Here is a 23,007-nt window from a genome sequence, read left to right on the forward strand (position 1 = left end):
CGAGGCGAGCATGGCTGCAGCTTGTTCGCGTTAGAGCCACCTAGCTGCTACGCTAGCACAAAGTCAGCTGAAAAAATTGCAGAAACTACTTTGATTTTTTTAGTTTGGCCATGTCCCGTTAACATGGCAGTAGCTGGGTTTATGATCTATACTGTAGAAAGCCACCAGGGGGCGATCAAGAAGTTTTTGCTTCCCTTTCGGGGAAGCTGTCATGTTGTCCATCATTATCATAGAAGTGGACATAGTTGGCGTGACTTCACCAATTGGTTTGTGGACTGGTTTTGGAAGCTTCGAGTTTGACATTTGGATTTTAGCCATTGCCATCTTGTTCTTTTGCAACAAGTCCTATATTTGGACTTTGGAGGAGTGACGAAGAGACGCACCATACGGCTCAGGTAGCTGTAGCGGCCTGTCAATCACCAGGTAGCACTGGCCTAAAGCATACTCTGCTTTATGTTCTATTTGACTCTAAATGGACCATCATTTACTAAATGAACATCATGCTGTATTGAAGGAGACTTGAAACTAGAGATTGAGACCATACACTCATGTTTACAATGTTTACTGAGGTAATAAATCAAGTGAGACGTAGGTTCATTTTCTCATGGACTTCCATACAATCTGACTTCTTTTTGCAACCAGAGGAGTCGCCCCCCGATGGAAATTAGAAAGAAAGCAAATACTGCAGCAACTGAGAGAAAAACCTAGGAAGAAAAGTTAATCAGCCATTTCAACATTTGACTTCTGAGGGTTTTTTGAGAGCCAATACTGATACTGATTTACAGGGGAGTTAACTGAGTGCACACATCGAAGATATCACATTCAAGTCCAGCTGCAATCACTTGGCAGGTGCAACACCTTTTTTTGGTGGGTGGGAGGAACAGCGGTGAGGGAGGAGAGGGAGCATTGAAAGAACTTCAGGAGAAGAGAAGTAGATAAAACAGAGGTGACAGGGGAGGCAGAGAGGGAGTGAGAAAAAAAGAACCCACAGGTTCCAGGCAGCTGGTGTAATTACAGAGCGGCAGGCACACATAGAGGATAAAGGGGGAAGAAAAAACAAAAAGTTGTAGAAGTTGTAGACCCAGTCCCCACCTCTTCCCTGCCTCTGTTCTGCCCTCAGCACCTGTCCACCAGCTGGGCAACCTGTACTGGAAAGTTTCCCACTTCACCTGGACAAGTTTGCTCTCCTATGGGCAACAGAGGATAGGCAACAGGATTCCTTGAATCCGTTTCCAAATGCTTGAACTTCCAATTTACTTTTGTTTTGGTTAGACTCTGGAGTGGTAACTGGGCATCATTTGCGGATTCCATTGCACCTTTTAAAAGACAAGGCCTTTGTGTTTTGTTCATATGCATGTATCAGGAGATCTTTAAGAGAAGAGACCCTCTCACAACCATGGCAATGACCAGTACTCACTCTACGCTACATGCAGTAAGCAGTTAGCATGGATGAACAAATAAAATTCCAACATTCAATGCTTGTGCATGGTCTGAATGTGTTCTGATTGGTTGTAAGTCTTGAAATGTCTAACAATATATACGGTACAACTTTGAACTTTTTAGATCCGATGAAAAATTCATACATTTATTAAAGGGAAAAGTCAGGATTTATGAAAAATTTGGAAAAAACGCTTACATTGCGTTTATCAAGTGTTCAAGTGTTTTCTTTATATATATTTAACACTTCACTGATATTGAACTTGTTATGAGTTAATACATACAAAATATTTGTTTGTGCTCCTTGTAGTATCAGTATTTAATCATATGAGATACAGACAATTTCTTCTTCTATATAGTTGGACTTTGGGCATGTGTTTTTCCTTAAAATAATGGAGTATATCGTAGTATATATAAAAACACTTCCATCAGAGAAAATAAAAACAATATCAGTTGTGGGCACAAATGGGTTAAATGTGCTGTCATGTCTGAATATCACTGTAAGGAACGTTAAATGTGTCTTCTGTCTGAATGACAAGTCACCCTTTAAAAGATTGATAAACCTAGAAATGTTATGTATTCCTTGCCTTCAAATATTTTGAATTCATTAACTTGTCTGTGTCTATCAGTCTCCAGCCCATTGGTTCCTGTTGGAAATGTAAATCTTTAAAGGTGCTCAATGAAGAATTCCAAGCATATCTACTGCCTCCATACTGCTCTCAAGATTGTGACGGCTGAGCTGGCAACTTGCAGCTAACGGTGCTAACAACGCTATGCATACAAAGGCAACAGAGCTGACAAATCTAGCAGTGCTTACCTGTAGGGCGCTATGCTCTCCTCTACAACACCAGTGGTCGGTAAGGTTTCACAGCCTGTAACCGGCGTATGATAGCAGTGCAAAGCAGCAGCCGCTAGCTAGACGGTGGGAATAGCTAAAAGGCCACACTGGCTAGCAAATATGCACTAAAAAGCGCCTGACTGGCAGGGCTGTGTAAAACAGCACAGAGGGAGAGTGACTTCATTCTCTGCTTAGGTAGACATAACTCATCCATATCTGTACATAGCTATTACTTGTTTGTCGCTATTTTATTGCTCTGAATGTCGTATTGAGAACCTTTAAAAATACCTCCAAAATATATAGTTTCATGTTTTTCACCTTGGGCACTGTGGTTTTTAACAAAACTTACAGAAAAAACAGGAGGAAATAGTTTAGTCAATTTAGTCCAAAATGATATATATAAATATATCAGGCTTTGATATTGTTAGTAGATACATTCTCCATTGGTTTGGGACTTTTTAAAAGAAACCCAGTCTCAGACTCAGTTCAACTTTCTTTCTAATGAAACTCAACACACGGCTAACAAACCTAAACATTACAATATGCTGCATAAACAGATAATAACACCCAAAATCACACTAGTTTGTATGTACAAAGATACCAAGATCACCTAACAGCATCAAATTGGATGACAATAGCGTTCATGCTTGGTCCTTTGGCATCTAAGGTGAGGTAACCTATTGTATCCTATAATATTTATTTTTAACCAAAATTGGTGTGTTTATTTATTTATAAAACGCAGGAAGCCCAGTAAAAATAGGCAATAGACTCCTTTCCAATTGCAAGTAGACGAATATACCTTTCTGGTCTTTTTTGGCGTGTGTCACATTTGACCTCACGGACGCGCAATAAAACAGAGTTAGGATACAGTAGAAAGCAGCATGGATCCCAGTAAAATGTTACAGTGGTTTCTTCTTTCTCGGTCTCTCTTTTAACTCAATGGCGACCAATTTCTTAAGATGTTCGAGCTCTGCTTGGGTAGAGACAAAGAGAATAGAATGCTAAAGCCCAGAAATGAGTCAGCATTTTTGCACTCCCGAAGTCAATGGGTCAATGGGTTTTTGAATGTTGTTTTTTTTATTAGGTATTTGAAATAAGGTCTGCGGTTAATACAGGCTTAAGAGTTTTTCATTGTTTGTTCCAGATATAAAATACGTCAATAAATACCACTCTGGTGAATTTTGAAGCTTTAAACTTGTCCAAAACAATGGGTAAATGAGTCTACAAAACCGTCATTAGCAGAAAACTAGTCATCCTTTAGCTTAGTGGTGGTGACGTGAAGTCATGTGACTGTGGGGTAGTTTGTTTATGGCCTAATGTAAGCTTTCTACTTCTGGTATTTGCTTGAACTCATAAAATATATCATAAAAGTGATGTTCATTTGTGAAAATGATCATGCTGAACAAAACTTGTAACTTGTGTTTGCCACAGAGCTTATTTTCTGCAAAAATCCAATGGAAAATACCATTGTTTTTTAGTTGATGGGACCAGTGCGATGCTAACTTGGGGTTGGTCTACAAAAATACATTAGCCCTGCAGCTCCAGCTACAACATGGGTCATTGGATCTTGCCATAAAACGGGCAGAAATGAGCATGTCTACCCAGGTGTCATGTTTCCATCACTGGCGCTCAGAACTAGAACCGATAAATACCTTTGACTACTGCAGAGTCGTTTGTCATGGGAATTAATGCCGATTGTTACCTTTCCCATTAAAGACAAAAGCCAGATGTTGGTGGGGGTTTTTTTGTCCAGTGGGAAACTATGGCAGGCTGGCGTACAGTAAGTGGAGCTGCCAACAAACCTGTAGCAACTGACTTATTAGATGGGTTCAAAGGCGACGAGGGAGCAGCAGACAGCACAGGGCTAAGTTCAAATAGGTGACGTGTGACCTGGAAGAGGTGGGAAAGCACTGGTAGCAATCAAACTGGAAACAGAAATCAATATGGCCTTATATAAAGAGATGGGTCCAACACTTTGGTTGGACTTTCCTGACGTAACTTTTTGATTTTGTGTACTATGCAAGCATCGTGTGTGAGTTAAGACGTAGTTTAAACGTAGTCTACTAAATCAACTTAGCTACGGGCAATTTAGCTAAGTCAATTTAGTTTCTAAGTATGCTACGTGTGGATATGCTTTATGTAGCTCTATGGAAGTCAACTTCAATCTGTTGGTTGGTCCACCACTTTGGTCCAGACTGAAATATCTCAACAACTATTAGATTACATTGATACAAATAACCTAATAAAGTGCCCTAGGATACCCTTCCTGTGGAGAAAACGAGATGCAGTGCGCTAGTGGGTGCCCTTTAATTGAGAAAACATGATGCAGTGCAATATAGGCTGCCATACATGCTAGAAAACTTTCTGCACTCTGGTGCCCTTTTTATTTATTTGTTCAACCTGTCCACACAGACACTCTGAGTCCTCCACTGAAAACAGATTTGGTATTTTGATCCCTGTCTTTCTCCTTTCAGTAAAATCAAAATCTATTTTAAACCTCTTTGTCCAACCTTTTGTCCAGCTTTGATGCCCCCTCATGGATTAAAAAAACACTCTATCTGTGAGAGTAACACTTTATGAGTGAAGGGAGCACATGGACATTGATCACTGCTAACATGACATATGGTGCTACATATTACCAACTCCCAAGAGGAAGCACACTGTTTATAGTTACACTGCAAAGTGCATGCCATGGAAACAGATGCAGCTTATAGGGCCGGTTTTCCCTGTATGTATTTTAGCGAGGGCCCATCACATCCTGCAGACACCTTTAGCCTTGACATTCACCAGGAAAAACAACGAACTTAATGCAAAGAAGTAAAAGTGCATTCAAAAGTTGTAAACACATTAAACACACTGAATCTCCAAAAGACAAACAGGAGTACTTGCTCGTGAAGATACTCCTCTTATTTCAAAGAATTGTCTCTGTACACCTATTTTTTTCAAGATGAAAATTATTTAGCCAACTGAAATGGTTACGTCTCTAATTAATGAGCGTTTTGACATTTCAATGTGTCCTATCAAGAAAAGCACAGGAAGGATAAACCCTTAGTTGCATAGGTGGGTTTTTTCCAATATTTTTGTAACTATAGAAAATATATATATATATATGTATGTACCGCCGCTGTTCAGGGGGTGTTGGAAAAATCAAACGAGTGTAAAGCAAAAATCTATCACAGTGCAATTACTTGTTACCTGTTTCGGTAGATGTCATCCATTAACCAGATAGCAAACCCTATAGCAGTGTGATCTTTTTAAAATTACCCGCTCGCTTGCATGCACGGCGGCTCGTTGGTCTAGGGGTATGATTCTCGCTTTGGGTGCGAGAGGTCCCGGGTTCAAATCCCGGACGAGCCCTTCTTTTGAGTAAGGATATATAATTATTTCAGTTACACGATATAATCTGTATTCAACTTTCGCAAGTTTAAAAGTGCATTTTATGGGTTGTCAACTGTTAATATAATTCAACATCCTCCAACCATTGTTGGTGTTACAGTCGTCTTCATCAAATCAGGATGTCACATGGCTTACCATGCAAGATCTGGGACCAGTGATTTTTGGAATCTTTACTCTCACAATATTTTTGGAAACAATAGTGCTGTAAGAATCAGACTCAGAGAAATGAGTTTGAATTATTGCACTAGTTTTTTTAATTGTTTTTTTGTTATGTGCCTGGAATAAGGTCCGTGGTTAAAGCTTAAGCAATTTAACAAGTTGAGTAGTTTGAGTTCTGTATATTTTTGTTGTATTGACACTAAATGCAATTATTCGTCTATATGTATTTCATAGCTTCCCTTTTGAATAAACATACAGACAAGACAAGGCTTAATTAATGAATTAAAGGGCAAACTCAGTGTTTCAGTGGGATTGCACCAGCGGCCGGAAACCAGCAGAGGTCAGTAGTTATCAAAGAATTTATGATTCAGTTCACTTAACTGCAAATGTGATGCAGATTTAGGCTTCTTAAATGAGGTGAAGAGTCCATTCTCACATTAACAACAGCGAAAGAAATCCAAGGGTCGCAAATTTTATTTATTTATGCAGGTTATGTCAAGATTTGAAGGAGAATGTGTACAATACTAAACTTTAAAATATCCAGAGAGCCACATATGGATTGTATTTTCTGCATAATGTATGCTATCAACTTTATGTGATATGTGAACAGATTGGCCAAATAGGACTGCATCAATGTGAAAACTCACATTGTTTAATAGTGGCAGTCAAAGTAGATGTAGTTGTAGTTAGCAGCTGTATTGCTACTATAACTAAAAGTAGTAGAAAAATTGATGGCACACTATTAAAAAAATCATGTTTGATTTTGACCGGCTATAATGCACCGTATTGACCTTGATTGTGAGTATACAATCTAAATTTTAAAGGCAATATCACCATTATAACCAAGATCCCATTAATATTGATGCAACTGAATGTCTTCTCCTAATCTTTACTGCCACTGTGACTGTTAATTTGATGAAATGCACTAAAATACAACAGTTATGAAACAGCATAAATATAAACTCATGTGTTATCCAGTTTTGGCCTTGTTCATTGTTAACATACTATATTGACTGTTTACTGTGAATATTACAAATTAATAAAACAAAATATATGTGTGTATATGCAGTGGTTCATGAGGCATGCGCAGATTTGTCTCAGCAAGCTGAATAGATTAATAATAGGCTTGTTGGTGTCAGTGTGTCGATGCAGCCACCAAGTCAGCAAGTCAGTCAAACTTGACTAAGAAGGCTGCTGACTCCTCCCACAGGTTAACTGACTTCCCATCTGCCCCAGACTTTCCTTTAGAACCGCAACTAACTAAAATATGCTGTCTTTGGCGAAGAAAACATAAACTCAGAAAGAAAATAGATTTCTGTTAGTGTGACTGTGAAATGTGAATTTGTCTGCTTCATTTCCACGTTAGCGGATGCGGTTTCGAGGTTTTCAGGCATGGTGGACTTTGGTTATTTTGAAAGCTCGGAAGTCACAGTTTCTAGAATTAGCAAACATATCATTGTAGACTGACGGTCAAGGTATACCGGATGTTTTGAACACAAAAAAACAAACACGTTGTAACCCCCGACGTTTGGAGCAACAACTGCATGGACTCCAGCATTAGCAGCAAGCAGCCCGCTGGTCCCTTCTGTAACTCAACACGACCATCTGTCCCATGAGCCTTCTTCATGAAGACCCATGGAGGATGAGATCTATCATGGGAGATGCTCGAGGAAAACAACTAAAAGAACCAGAGTTTCTTGTGAATTTGAGGTCAGTCAGAGGCTGAACAGCCTCACTAATAAACACTAGCACTGCTAGCTGCGTCCATTGCTAGCTAGCTTAAGCTAGAGCTAACTGATGCTAAGGTCTTTGGCGGTTTTGGGGGTGAATAAACAAACGACCTAAAGGTCAAATTCACTTGAATGAGGCCAGGCGAATATTAAAGATTAACGTGAGGAAGAACAAGGTGTTTTGTATTGGTTGTATCACAACTTTAATTGTATCCTTGTCCTACTGTTACTTTCATAGGAAATCAACGCCACCTATGGAGGAGCACTTAGCAATAAGTTCAATTGAATAATATCTCAACAATGCTTAAGGTCTGTTTTCAAATTGAACAGCATGAATTATAAATAAAACATACTCTAATTATAAATAAATGTTCTTCTCTCATTTCAAGTTAAATAAGAGCTGCATTTAAAAATAAAATACATAATGGAAAGCATTTGAAAAATGAATTGAACAGATTTGCCCCACAGCTTTAAATTCAGTTCATTCAGATGTGAAGGGATGTCAACCAAAAAAGCCACGATATCCATTTTATATCTCACTCAAGCTGCGATGCTCATTGGAATACACATATTTGATTAGCTGAGTAGAATCACATGATATGATTGACAACGCATGCAATTGGTCTGTGTTTATCTTGGACCGCTAAACGGTGCCGTAAAGGCTGGAAAAGCTGCGCCCGATAAAATAGAAGAGCTCCCTCAAAATTGTATAAATCTCAATTATCTATCGGTTGTAGGTCCAGGTCTGGAAACAACGGCTTCTGGTCCAGACCTCAGACCGCTGTCCACCTATTAGTGACCCCAGAGTTAAGGAGTCTCACAGCCAGGGGAAAGAAGCTGTTCTCAAGTCTGTTGATCTAGCTGATACTTCTGTATCCGTTTCTGGCAGCAGGCAGAACGGGTTGTGGGTTGATATTGTCTTTTAGTTGAGCTTTAATCACCCGCTGTAGAGCCCTCCTGTCCTGGGCCGTGCACATCCCATGCCAGTTTGTAATGTTTGTAGCCAGGATGCTTTCTATTGCTCTTTTGTTAAAAGTAAACGGTACTGATTGTCTCATATGAGCGTCAGCTCACTGTGGATTTTGTCCCCAATCTCTAACTGTAACCCCTCACCTTTTCAATTTAGATCTAACTGTTCTTTTACATGGCAGATCATTGTCAGATTATGTTCGACACATTCTAAATTAGTTTTATCATTCAGCAAAGTCTACAGAGCAGAAACTCAAGTTAATTCTCACTGCTGAAAAAGCTGTTGACCGACTGTTACTGACCATTTATATTTGATGCATGCAGGGCCTTTGGATTTCAAAGCAATGTACAATCAACCAAATGCAATTTATAGACTTAAAAGGACACTATCTGATATTCTATTTGAGAACAGGAACCCTTGGCTGAAATATAATATAATTTTTTTAAATAAGTGGAGTGAAAATTTGAGAAGAGAACATACATTTTTATGCGGATGACGTGATGGTATTCGTAACAGATGTTAAAGCGCTAGCATTGTTAATGAAAGAAATAGGAAAATATAAATGAATTAGTTATATTGAAATGAACTATTTAAGGTTACTATATCAGGTTAGGGGAGCTAAATGGATGGAAATTGTTAAATCTGTCCATCTTTGAAAAGGTTACATCTATACTACACTCCCCAAATTTTGATTTTGTTTCCCCCCCCAAAATTTAAAAGAATAAATAAAAATAATAATAATGGTTCACTTGAGCCATCCAACCATAGTCTTATTAGCATTATTGCGTAATATTGACAACATCACCACCATTACTGTTTCTCAGGCAAAGCGGTCAGCAGGTTTTGAACTCGAAACCTCAGCAGTCTTCGACCTTCAACTCACGGCTAACACAGACTCAATCAAATTCCTTAAAATAGAACCTTTATTATATAAAAATGCTTTTGATACAAAAAATGTCACAAGTGTAAATTACACAAAGCATTTTTAACTGAGACAACAAATACAGGTTTTAAGGAGTTTTTACTGACACAGTGGTTTGAGGCGGGGCCTATGGCCTTTAATATAGAAATGAGTTGTGCTGCTCAGAGTTCCAACTGACACATAAAGATCCATCTCCAGAAATGTCCCCCTCTGAGGGTTTGCTGCCATTACACCATTATATAACATCAGAGGGTCCTGTGGGCTCAAACATGACTGTGATACAAAGGTGACCGTAAGGCCAGCTTAGAGGAAGCTTGGTGTGTTCTCCTTTTTTTTACTGCTGTAACTCCACATCCAGGTGAAAGGCCAGTGCATTCTCATTCCTTTATTTCCTAGGAAACATGAGATCTCTTTTGTTTTTGTAAGTGCATGAAACGTCTTTCCACTGTTTGATATTAGGGTGTTGTGTAGATAACATTATAACATAATGATATTAAGTGCTGGATTAACCCTGAAGACACCGTTTGGTCTCCACATATAGAATGAGAAGACCGAAAGCTAGACCACGACGGTACATGATGAGAATCACTGAGCTTTTATCTGAGCAGGTCTCAGAGGTGGGGAAACACAACAAGCAAAGCACGCTGCACCATGCAAGCGCTGATGACACCCCCATCAAACCTTTCACTTTATGTTTGCAGTGGTGACGTTTCTCTTTTTGGGAAGGCATTCTGACTCCACAGCAGGGTTTAATAGATAGGTTCACTATACTGGAGGAGAGCACCGGCACAACTTAAGGCCTCGGTGTGCTTGTTGGACTGTGTGAGCTCCGGATCAGACAGAGAGCGTTTGAGCAGCTCAGTGCTCCTTTTTGTAATTGTTTTGAATGAAGTGTTTTGTGTTTACTAACCGCAGTTATCATGAAATGAACTTAAAAACAGCAGGAGGCAAATTAGTGCAGTACCTGATTTGGGGAAGTTGTTTTCATTCATTTGAATTGTTTTATTAACTATTCCGGTTGTGTCTCATCCAGCATCTCATAGCTATACCCACGATAAAATAATTTGCAGTAATTCGTAGATATCCAACGAATGGGTGGGTTCAACAAAATAAGCAAGCTTTCAGCCTGCAGACCGCTGATCGTTCCCCGTGTGAAACAAGAAGTCATTGTTGATTTATTTGTTAACTGGCATACTTCAGTTATGGCACTTTTGTAGTTATTTTAACCCAAACAACGATCTATTCCTAAACCTAACAAAGTGATTTTTGTGCCTGAACCTAAACTATTGTTTCCTGTGAAGACGGAAGTTTATTTTGAAAAGACTGTATGCATGCAACGAGCAGAAAACAACATCTGTTGCTGGTTTTCATAGGTATTGACCTTTTTGTTAACTTTTTTGGATGGGGATACATCGAACTATTAGGTAGCATTCAGTTCATGGTTTTTGCTAAGCTAACGTTAGAACTTGTTCCGTGTTTGCCTAGCGAAATATAAATAATAATAAAAAGGAAAAGACAGAAAAATTCTAAAAACTCTCTCTCTGTTCCTGGAACAAAATGGCAGTGCGGTGCTCCTTGCGTTCTCTCCACCTGCAAAGCGCTCTCTGTCTGATCAGGGCCCGACGGAGTCTGAAACCCCTTTTTTCAAGCCCACCTATGTGATCATCCAGCTGTGTAGAGGTGTGTTGAGACCACAAATGCATCTGAAGCACACCGAGACCTTCGGTTTGATTCCAGCAACAGCTCTGAACTAAATGTCTCAGCTGGAACTCTTTCACTTTCCAATTAGAAAAATAAAAAAAGACTCCTTCAAACCCAAACATGACAACCGACACAGACACAAAGACGATGATCTACACACAAATAAGAAATACGAATTACAAAAGGCGCTATAAGAATAATTTGTTATTAACTGTAAAATAGCTTCATGATCTACTGTCAGTATGAGAGTGGTAATTTGGGGCTTTCGGTTTAATTATACGTCATAATAATCATTGATAACTGAGTATGTACACGATAGCAGCAAACATACTTTTGGTAAACGGGACGATGAGGGTGAAGAAGACGCGACGGCAGAGGTTCAGATTCACTTCTCACAACTCAATCATTGACTTCATTACACATATGTACAATAGCTTTACACGTTGATGTTCATTTGGTATGTTGTTGTCACACGGTGGATTCATGGGAAATTAAAAAGGAAGGATTGTTGGCAGATTAGTCCCCCGTGTTCAACGACAAAATAATTCACAATTTGAAATGTGAGGGACAACATTTCAAAAAAAATTAAATGTACAGAAAAGTTTTCACACTTTGATCTTAGCCTTATTCCACCCGCTCGTTCATACCTCTCCACACATGAATGAGGTGGAGGTATCAGCTTTTTTTTTTCTTTTTATCCTACATCAGCTGTCCCGTCGTTCACCTGTCTGTCACTTGCTCACGCACACACGTCCGTCTGTCCTTTCTTTCTTTTTCGTGCGGAGCGGTGGATCAGCCAGCGTGAATAAAATAGTAAAATAATTCCCCTCTGATTAATTTTTTCGTCCATATCATTTTTTAACACTATATACAGTCCTGCCAACAAGGACGCTGTGAGAGAGGAGAAGGTTTCACACAACACCGGAGACTCTCTCGGCTGGTGAGCTGGATGCTGATGAGTTTTAGTGGAGGCCAGGAGCAGCAAGCGGCAAAAGTTACTGTGAGTTTGGACAGATGGAGGTCAGTAGATGGAGAAGTGGACCGGCAAAGGAGGTTTGCCTTCTTTTGATGGAATGAAAATGTTAGAGGGAGCTGCCGGCTGTATTCACACAGTCTCCTCCTTTGTGGCCTGCAGCGAGGCAGAGAGGGCCTCGGACCTTCAACCTGCCACAACTGAGTGAGAACAGGACACGTGGTAGAACTGATCCGATGATGGTCACCCTGAGAGCTCCAAGAGGACTGGAATGATGAGATGACCGCTGCGGGGACGTAGGGGACCTTGAGCAAGGCACTTGGGCCTAACCAGCTGGAACAAAAAGCAGCGAGTGTGAGCCGGTCAGGGCTGGAAGTTGGCACGTGAGTTCTATCCCTGGTAAAGTGTAGCGAGTGGACTGGATCCTTACTCACGGGGCTCCGGGGGGCCGTTGGGAGGGGGTCACGAGGAGTCGGTGCAGGGCGAGGGGGCGGGGGGCACAGGTGGAAGTAAGAGCGCTCGGTGGACGGGGACGGGGGGCAGCTCTCCTCTGCCGACAGGTATTGGGAGCGGGGGTGGGGGGCGGAGGGTAGGGGTCTGAGTCCGAGTTCAGGTCCATGTAGTACTTGTTGTGTTTGCCGTGCCCGCCGTGGCCCGCGGTCTTCCAGCGGCCCGCCGATGACGCCGGCCCGGCTGGTGGGTGGTGGGGGTGTAGTCGCTGTCGCAGACATCGGTGCTGCAGGGAGTGGTGGGCGGGGCGGCACCGCGGACCGGGTGGTAGGGTCTGGGGGGGAGGAGACATAGATTGTTTAGATCAGGTTCACTTCTATTTAGAGATGCAGCGACCGAAGCCGGACAGTTTACAGCTGACCGTTAGTGACCGGACAATAAGTCTCATATTTCCAATTTATTTGCCGGTCACATTTACACATGTGCCTCATTATAGTTTTATAATTTATTTACAGTAACGTCACAGCGACATGTCGTCAGTGTACAACTTCTTCAGCGTCACTTATGAAGACATAGGGCTCATTGAATATATAAATACTTTTTAGCAATGCAGTGCACCGTTACGTCAAATGGAAATACTCTACATGTTTGTGTATCATTTTAGACACATTTTCAACAAAATTCTGCCTCACATTTCCTGTGGTATTTTTTTGATCTCCACCAGAAATGAATATTAAGTTTTGTGGAATTGTTTGACTGAACAGCATTGGGTTGCAGCAATGAGCAAGCAGTGGGTAATACAAGTTGAACTAACAATGGAGCCCGGGGAGAGTGTGTGTAACACGGAGTGTGTGTGTGTGTGTGTGTGTGTGTGTGTGTGTTACCTGTATGATCTGGTGGTGGACGGACTGTTGGACGAGTAGAAGATCTCTGTGTTGTAGAGAGAGCGGTCAGTAGCCGGGGACGGAGGAGGGTTCAGGATCTGTGGACATAAAATAACCCTGTGTTATCTGACTGTGGACAGGAAACAGCGTCCGCCCAGACTGTGTGTGTATGTGTAATTGTACTAGCTACATAGTGAGGACCACATGTCTTTTTACCAACAGAGTGAGGACATCTTTGGAAAGTCGGGACAATTCAGTTGGTTCTCAGGTAAGGTTTGGGGTTTGGTCTTGATGGTAAGGGTTAGGGTAAGGGGCTAGGGAATGCTTTACAGTAATGAGGGTCCTTGAATTACAAAGATAAGGATATATGTGTGTGTGTGTGTGTGTGTGTGTGTGTGTGTGTGTGTGTGTGTGTGTGTGTGTGTGTGTGTGTGTGTGTGTGTGTGTGTGTGTGTGTTTGGACCTGTGGGTAGAAGGCTCCCTTGGTAGATGATGAGCTGCTGGACGAGGCTCCAGTCACATGGTTCCTGTCATAGAGAGGAGCTCCACTGCTGCTGCTGCCCATCAGGCTGACTGAGCTCATCATGGACTTCCCACAGGAAATACCTGCACACAGCAGTTCACACTTTACTAATACGTTAGGGCTGGGCGATACGGCTTAACGATAATATATTTAGGATTTACCTCGATACATTTATTTAGGATTTACCTCGATACATTTCTCAATATTTTCATATTTTCCTTAAAATGACATAACAGTATGATTGAACCATTTGAAGGGTATGATCATACCAACGTGATCATTCTAGTACACTAATCTGAAACCTCTTGTGTAAGACATTTAAGAGGGCTTTACTTTTGAAATTCCAAATCAGAAAATCCCTGATATTTTCTAATTGATAACCTGAGGTAGTCTGCTTTTATTCTGAAGTGAAATAGGTCTGGGGAAACAAAAACACTCTGAGGCTAACTGTCGATTTAAATCCAGTCCAAAGACTATTTAGAAATGTATTCTTTATTATCAAGTTTGACTTGAATTATTCACACAAATGGAAGTTAATTTCTCTCTGAAATACAACTTACAGGCAGTAGTTATCAAAAAACTAAATGCTCATTTAATTTATAATTTATTATTATCATTCATTATCTATTTATAATTGACAATCTGACGTTTTGAATGAATGTGAAATTGCACGTTCACTCGGGACTTATTTTAAACCATTTCTTACACACTTACGGAAATGCCACATATATACACAACCCTAAAACAACGGGGGCCAGTGTGACCGTCACATGCGAAGCTGAGGCTGGTATTTCCATAACCGTTTCCAAACTCAATACGTATAAACTCACTTTGGAGCTTCACTTCCTTCTCTCTCTACCTTTTCCCTGCTTCCCTCCAGATATTTAAACACACTTTGTGTGTCTTACCTTGGAAGGTGCCATGCTGGGAGCTACTGGGGGCGATGAAGTTGAGGGGCACGTGGGGCGTTCCACTGATGTACTCGTGAGGAAACGTTCCACTGGGGCCCTTGTAGCGCCGACACACCACGCGCTGGCAGACGAAGTAAGCTCCACCAATCACGAAGACGAGCAGGATGATGGCGATGACGGGGCCGATGGTGTTGGGCCCGGCGTTGGGGATGCCACTGGAGGGAGGTGACACGTACTCTAGGAGCAGAAGCAGAGGATGCAGAGTCAGGGGACAAGTACTTGACCAGAAACAATACACGTGTGCTTAGGGCATATTTCAGAGTTTTTACCACAGGCGAGCTCATCAGATCCGTCGGGACAGTCCGAGTAGTTGTCACACTGTTGTTTCTTGGTGATGCACTGGTTGTCTCCACAGCGGAACTGGTTGGGTTGGCAGATGGCTGGAGGAGAGCAAGAAGCAGATGGTCAGTTTATAATCACCGTAGTGAGGTTTTGCCATGTCAGCAGCATTCATATCTATAGAGTTTTAAGCAGACATTCTTTGGCTTCGTCCGAAATTCCATACAAACCTGCTCTTTTCAGAATTGTTTGCATTGTTCCATTCTTTGTGTGTATACAAGGGAGAAAAACTATAATAAAGCCTTTTTTTTCGGGAATGTTGCCAAAGACACCCAGTTCGTAATACTGCAAATATAAAAACATTGCAATAATTCCATCAGTGGGACATGGGCTCAATCACCTTTGGGTGACCTCTCTCTGTGATAGATAGTGACTTATTTTATTGATTTAAAAGAAGATCTTTGGGATTGACACTTTTTAAATAATTATGATCTCAATAATGACCAAATTAATTGTGAATATGATTTTGCCAGCCTATAAAAGCGGCCTTAATTTATACATTTTATGATGTTGTGTCATCAGTTCTGTGCCCTTTGGGGTATTATGTTTTCTATGAACCATTATACACCAATAACTGCAAGCAAACCCCATCCTAGGAAGAAAAAACTGAAAGGACGTTACGATACTCAGAGACTGTGAGCTACAAACACTGTTGTCATGTAAAGTGCATGTGAGGTTTCTGTAGACTTCCTTTATGTTACTGGTTTATGTGTGGATAAATTATAATCCCATTCCATTACAGCACTGTATCTTCAGGAACACTCTGAACCTCATTTCAACAGTATTAGCATAGCATCTAAAAGTTAATATTCAAAGTTTCAGTGTGTGAACCTACTTCCACAGTGGTGCTCATCGGATTGATCGGCGCAGTCCGGTTCGCCGTTGCAGCGCCGATGGGCGTCGATGCAGCCTCCTTTGTCACACTGGAACTGGGAGGTCGAGCAGACGGGGCAGTTCTCCTCGTCACTGCTGTCGTCGCACTCGGGGAAGCCGTCGCAACGCCAGGCCATGGGGATGCAGTCGATCTCCCCCGTGGAGCAGGTGAACTGCTCCGTGGAGCAGGTGGGAGGCTCTGAGAAGGACAGAGAGGGGGAGGCAGTGAGAAGACGCTGGATTTCATTGATTAAAACATATCTCTGCATGTTGGGTGGTGCAGATCGGCTCCCAGAACGGTGCAACTCACTAATCACTCACTAATGACCACAGTCAGGGAGACTCAGGCAGCAAAACTGTATTCTTAAACATTCAACCTGTGCTTTTCATCAGATAATCAAACAAGATAAAATCTTATCTGACCTTCTCTATAAAAATCTGAAATAAGTCTGACTAAAATGACAACATCATTGGTTTTGGCTTGACTAGGTTGACTGAATTGTTCAAAATAATCTAGAGACTAAAAAAGGACATTTGACACAGAACAAAGACTAAACAACAAGATAGCTAACAAAATTAAGAGAGCAAACATTCTGACTAAAATACTTTTTATCAACTAAAACTGAATTTAAATAGTTTTGAGTTGTCTTCGACTTAAACAAACTAAAACTATGAAGGATTGAATTGACTAAAATGTGACAAAAACTATTAAGCAAATCTGTCTCAAGAGTAAGACTAAAACTGAATCTAAAATACCTGCCAGTATTAACACCGTCATGCAGTGTGGCCAAAAGGACCACACTGGACCGGAAATGAAGTGGGCTGGGCTGTAAACATTAACCACGGGAGCTAGCATGGCTAGCGTGCTGACAACAGAAGTCTGCAGAGTTGTTATTCATACAGCGTTTTATGACGCAGACAATCAACATATCTTCTTCTATGAACTTGTAAAGCAAAGCTCAGCAGGTTGGTTTGATCCATTACTCCCCGCTCAACATTTATATGAATGAGGAGTGACTTTAGGTCTGACTGCGCCACAATACTGCTGCTGTGGTTTCGTTGCTCACCTCCACAGTGCAGCAGGTCCTGCAGTAACACCAGGTGCATGGGACAGGAGCAGCGAGGTGTGCCGTCTCCCTTGGCGATGCAGATGTGGGAGCAGCCGCCGTTGTCACGGGAACAAGGGTGGGATGCTAGAGAGAGGGGAAACAAGTCATTACACACTTTGCTGCCTAACCCAATCAAAGCCTGATTTATGTAGCCTGTTACAAAGTACACTCCATGTGTCTGGCAGTAACTAAAGCTGAAGGTCCGTACCAAACTCCTGTGGGTCCATCTCCTCCACAGCGTGGATGGAGGTCAGGTATGAGATACGTCCCTGTATGCGTGTGCGTCCATCCCCGGTCAGCTTGTCCACCCTTTCGATCATCTGCTGCTGCCGGTCGATCCAGTACAGATGATCCCCCAGAACCGTCAGCCCCGTGGGCTGGAGGATGTTGGAGTCCTGGAGGACGATGCGATTGGCTCCTGGTGGAATGATGATGTTAAGGTAAAACGTAAGAAAATAGTATATCCCGACCAATTCAGACAAAAAAACTAAACAAAATGCTATATGTCTGCTATTCATTTTTTCAACTGATATTTTGGAAAAGGGTCCTTTAAATTATTTTTTTATTTTTTTAAAGAATTATGATCAAGATATGCAGAAAGCAGAGTATTTTACATTTGAAGAATGAACATGACGGTGCTCTCAGGTAAAACATAATGGAGACGACAGTCCTTGTGCAAAATTCATGAGTGGTCCAGACCGAGTCACGTATGAGCCATGAGAAAAGAGTTCAATATGAAATAGAAACCTAAAACAAACAGTATATTCTGTATCATCAGCATCATCGTGTCTTTCCAATTAACTGAGGGTTCTCTTGGATGTTGTGTTTTCTAATGATATATTTGTGTTTTCCTGAAGGTCTGAAGGATGATCATCTGTCCCCTAATGAAGACTGTGATGTCCTCTGGTCTAATCACTGTGACTGTCACGCCCTCTTGACCTCCTCTCATTTAAAGGACCACTTTGCTTTGGGAGGACGTTTTTTTTTATCATCTAACCGCCCGTTTATTTCTGGCACAGTGCAGCGCGTCGTCAGCAGCTTCACTGTAACGTTTTCTCCAGTGACACTGCTGAAAATGTTCACGGACTTTCCTACAGCAACTCTTCCTTTTACTCTCTGGTAACAGTATTGTGAATGAAATGTAGCCTTATATGGCATCTTTAGAGGCATTGATTATAATTTACAAAAAGTTTTGTGAACCCAACTGAGAAAAAGTGAAAGGTTTAGGATAACAATACACAAATGACCCACAGATTCCAACCTCAAACATATCTTTGAGATTTTTGTAATGACATTTCTTGTCACTAACAGACACTGTTTGAATTCCTATGGCTGTGGTTGTATCAGCCAAAGTAAATAAATACAGAGCAAGATGGCGTAGAGGCTTTGTTTGTAACTAAACGCTGTCACAGTCAATCAATCTTTTCAGTCCATACAAAAAAACAGACACAACTGTGCTGCAGAATAAGTCTCTGTTGTTTGCTCTATAACATACCAATGTGTGTGTGGAATGGCTTCAGTGAACATTACATGTGTTATCTATTGTTAAAGTCACTTAGCTGTTTATTCAGACCGACAGTAAATTCCCATCAGAATAAAGTAAAGGGGTCCATGTCTCACCGGGCTCCGTACATGTCATATTTTCAAAACCATTATTGCTATATGATTATTTCTTTATGTGTCCCATTAAACATCTGAGTCATTTATCGTTTCTTGCCATACTGTGTATTTACTCTAGATTTCTGTTATGTTTGGTAGTTCTTCATTCATCTGAATCCCAAAAGGCCACCGGCTGGTTTGAAAAGCATGTTGTCTATTTATTTAATCCCAATAATAACACCATTTATCATAACCAGAAACTGTAAAAAACGAGATTATTGTCTGATTTCCAACTTTCAGACGGTCCTTGAACTGTGTGACAAACACTAGTAACCAAAATTTTAAATTGTATCAAAATCACATATTTTGGGTTAAATTTTAAATTAGACATGTAGAATTACCAGTTTGCATCAACCAGATCCTGTAAAAAGAACATTAAATTCTGCGCTCCTCAGTTGACCGGGCTGAGACCAACAGTCAGCTGACTGAACTGAAGGCTGTTTACACAGAGCAGAAAGCAGAGGACCAGAGAGGTTGTTAAAATGTAAATAATATGTGTTGAACGTATAGCTCCCAATTTGCTTACTCTTGTAGGCACTTGTTGTACATATAGATTATATTTTATTCAATTTCTTTTGACTTTTGTATTTATTTTTGATGATTTACGGCATTGTAACTGTGTCACACTGCACAAGAGACATGTTTGAGTTCTCTGTACTTCTACCAATGATTGTGAAAGTCGCAGCCACAGTGAGTAAAATGTGACAGGAGAAAAAAAAAAAAAAGCTTGGGGTTCAAAGGGTTTGAAAATGTATTAATATGCTAATTATGTATATCTGTTTTTAATTTGGGAACTAATATGGTAACTCACCTGTCAGGTCACTGCTCTCGATGCGTTTGAGGTCGGCGTCGACCCAGAACAGTTTCCCCAGTTTGTTGTCCAGAGCCAGAGCTACTGGTCTGATCAGACCAGTGGTGAACAGAGACTCTCTCTCTGTCCCGTCCAGACTGGCTCCCTCGATCTTAGCTGAGCGCTCCTGCACTGTGGTGAAATACATGTATCTGCGGGGGGGGAGACAAAAACACATTTATATGGGACATCGCTCACTGTGTGCAGAGACACTCCAGTAGGTTCACAGTACACTCTTTTATGGAGGTAACAAAAATGAGCGCACCCTTTCTCGGCGTTGACCACGATGGCCCGCGGCTTGTCGGTGTCGTCCTTCAGGACCACGCCCACGGTGTGTCCGTCCATCCTCTGGACGTTGATGGTGTTGGTCGTCTCACAGGTCCAGTATATGTGGCGGCTGTAGGGGTCCAGGCTCAGGTCGTGGAGCTGGTTTTCCACCGGCTGGACGCTGCTGCTCACGATCATGGACGACTGATAGGAGAACACATTATAGGTGATGAGTTCAACGTTTGACTCGTTTTGATATTAAGTAATGGGACGCTTTACAGACTCTACAGATAATCCCTACTCACTGAGCAAATAGATAAAATACTAATAATACCTTTATACATAACACACTTCAAAACAAGTTATAATATGATAAAAAATACAACAAAAGGTAATAAAACAACAGTTAAATAAATAAAAAAAAGTCAGAAATAGTGAATTTTTAAAAGGGATCACATCAAAAAAGGCCCAGTGACCTTTATTTTGAAGGTATGACCGGTGAACTGCCAGGACCAACCTACCAGAGGATTTGAAGATGCATTCATTGTGGAGCTAAACCACGTCAGAACGAGCTGTAAAGGTGATGGTTTGATTCTAATATCCACTCTAAATAGACTGGGAGCGATGAAGGGAAACCGGTGTGACGTGTTCTCTCCTGTTGGGACTGGTTCTGTATCATCTGAGGTTTATTGAGGTTTAATTGTGCGAGTTGCATGAATTACTGTTTCTAAGTTCTTGGCAGATAAAAATGGCCCAATTTTTTTGACACTTTGATTCTTTGTTTTGAATTTGAAAAACATTGATGGTTGAAATTAGGTGGTTATCAAAGATAATACAGGGGTTTGTGCTAGAGTTGGTAATGTGAGGGTGCTTTCACAAGGCAACATTTGGTCAGTTCTAATCAAGCTCTGGTGCGGTTTGTTTGGACAGTTGTGAGTGAGCAATCTTACTCTGGTGCCGAACAAAACAACCGTTCCTAGACCGCTTGCAAAGGGAGGTTTCTGACTCTTTCCAAGCAAAACTTAATGCAGTTACATTGCAGTGAGAACATAATCCGACCCAGTTGCAGATAGTGAACCAAAACGCATGCTGCCTGCGTGGGCATTGGTTGAGATGGACGCAGGTTAAAAGACAATATAACATGAGAGGGACTGGACTGACTTGCTGAAGAACCTACAGAATATACTTAATACAGTTTATTAAATAATTCAAGACAAAAGCCTTCATACAGCAAATTATGATTTTGACTTATTCCGCTTTAATTAGTGCGCTGTGAAACCAAACAAGACTAAATCGAAAACAAAACAAAAGCATAAATTTCACTCTGATTCCGATTTGCTAAAAGGACCATGAACGCTCCTTTAGTTGACACGAGACAAGATGGAGAGAAGCATGACGCTGTGATGAGACCGGGCCAACGATGATAATAAAGGAGTGGCTTTGCGGCTTCCTCTTAATGGCAGTGAGATTAGTTTAGGTAGCCTGAGGGCGAAGAGACGGAGCTTGAAAGCAGGCGTCTCATGCCAGAAACAATATTAACTCAAAGTTAACCATGCACACTAATTATTAAAATGGGAGCACAGTCATGAATCTTGAACTGTACAACATGTACCTATCCACATAAACATTTCCAACCACAAACATTTTTCACCAATCCTCCAGCAAATATATTTTTTTTCCCCCAGGTACTGGTTTCCATTCTTTTTTTACATTAACTGAACTGTGCAGTTGCAGAGAAATCTAGAAACGTGCCCAAATCAAGCACATTTTGATGCCATGTCAGATACAGATGGCATTACAGCAACATATACAAAAAATCATCAGCCATTCTATTCCCAAGGTTTGGGTATTTGTTTCAAACTCAGATTTAAGTGCTGAAAAAAAACTTGCAGCCTCTGCAGATTTATTGTTTGATGTTTAAATTACTTCTCGTGTTTAAGCAGTCCTCATTAACTAGTCAGAGTATTTACCATGACTTTGTGACATATTGATCATCACCACATGAAGTGGATCAATTTCACTGTTTGTTCCTATTAAAGGGTACCATTTAGATTTAATTGTTCTAACCTTATTTTCCATGTTTTTGTTTCTTAAGTGACTAATGGGGACAATATTTTTTGAAATTGGTCCAGTATTGAAGGAGAACGCTGCAGACGTCAATTTACTATTAGACTGTTTGCTGAATGTTAATCACGCAATGAAGTGACTAGTAACAAAATGTAAACTCGGGTATCATAGAAGCGTCACAGCTGGTATTTCAACACTGGATTGAGTGTAACTTCCGTGCAGTAAATCTGGAAATTTCGAGGTGATCCAACTCATTAAAAGCACATGATTGCACCATTAGTTTTGGTTCCGGTGGGGAGAATCCTCTGTAAACCACTCTGTTGGGGAGGAGGAAAAAGAGTATCAACCTGCTAACCCTCTGAAGGAAATCCTTCTCGGTGACTCAGTTAACGTGTACTAAAGTATTGTCCTACAGAAGAACTCCATTATCAAGATCTGACATGTGGGCATTTAGTTGTCACTGTGTGCTTCATGCTTAGTTTGGTACCATGGTTCCGTCGTCTCTGGCCCTGCGGATGTTCTGCCGTCCGTCCAGCCAGTAGACGAGCCGGTCCAGTGGGTCATAGCTGACGGCTTTGACGTTCCTGAGGACGTGGATTGGCAGGATGATGTCTGGACTCTGCTCTCCCAGCACCATCCGGCTGATGCTCGCCTTCTGGCTGAAGAGCAGGAAGCTAGAGGGAGCTGCAGACAGAGAGGCAGAGAGCCTGATGAGTGGACACAGTGTTCACACGGGAAGCTGGAGTTTGCTCGATGCATGTTGTGAAATACAAACACGCAGGGTCAAAACACAGACACAGACACACACACACGCACGCACACACACAGAAGACCAGCTGAAACCGCTCTTGATGATGATGTGTGAAACGTCTGGAAGCAACACAAGCAT

General features: G+C 41.2%; 1 protein-coding gene and 1 non-coding gene across 2 annotated transcripts in view; one reads left to right on the forward strand and one right to left on the reverse strand.

Annotated features, from left to right (window-relative positions):
- Positions 1–5,560: 5,560 nt before the first annotated feature.
- trnap-ugg (transfer RNA proline (anticodon UGG)) lies at positions 5,561–5,632 on the forward strand. Its single transcript has one exon. It is a non-coding gene; the product is annotated as a tRNA-Pro (tRNA).
- Positions 5,633–9,445: 3,813 nt separating this feature from the next.
- The window catches only part of lrp5 (low density lipoprotein receptor-related protein 5), a 64,323-nt gene continuing 50,761 nt past the window's right edge, over positions 9,446–23,007 (reverse strand). Inside the window, 14 exon segments of the mRNA XM_054619227.1 lie at positions 9,446–12,611; positions 12,614–12,703; positions 12,706–12,837; positions 12,840–12,910; positions 13,461–13,558; positions 13,924–14,066; positions 14,892–15,131; positions 15,224–15,334; positions 16,129–16,365; positions 17,234–17,359; positions 17,484–17,693; positions 19,746–19,936; positions 20,050–20,255; positions 22,606–22,802. Coding sequence (XP_054475202.1) covers positions 12,589–12,611; positions 12,614–12,703; positions 12,706–12,837; positions 12,840–12,910; positions 13,461–13,558; positions 13,924–14,066; positions 14,892–15,131; positions 15,224–15,334; positions 16,129–16,365; positions 17,234–17,359; positions 17,484–17,693; positions 19,746–19,936; positions 20,050–20,255; positions 22,606–22,802 — 2,075 coding nt within the window. The 3' untranslated portion in view covers positions 9,446–12,588.

This window comes from Anoplopoma fimbria, chromosome 19, assembly GCF_027596085.1.
Source record: "Anoplopoma fimbria isolate UVic2021 breed Golden Eagle Sablefish chromosome 19, Afim_UVic_2022, whole genome shotgun sequence".
Taxonomy (NCBI): Eukaryota; Metazoa; Chordata; class Actinopteri; order Perciformes; family Anoplopomatidae; genus Anoplopoma; species Anoplopoma fimbria.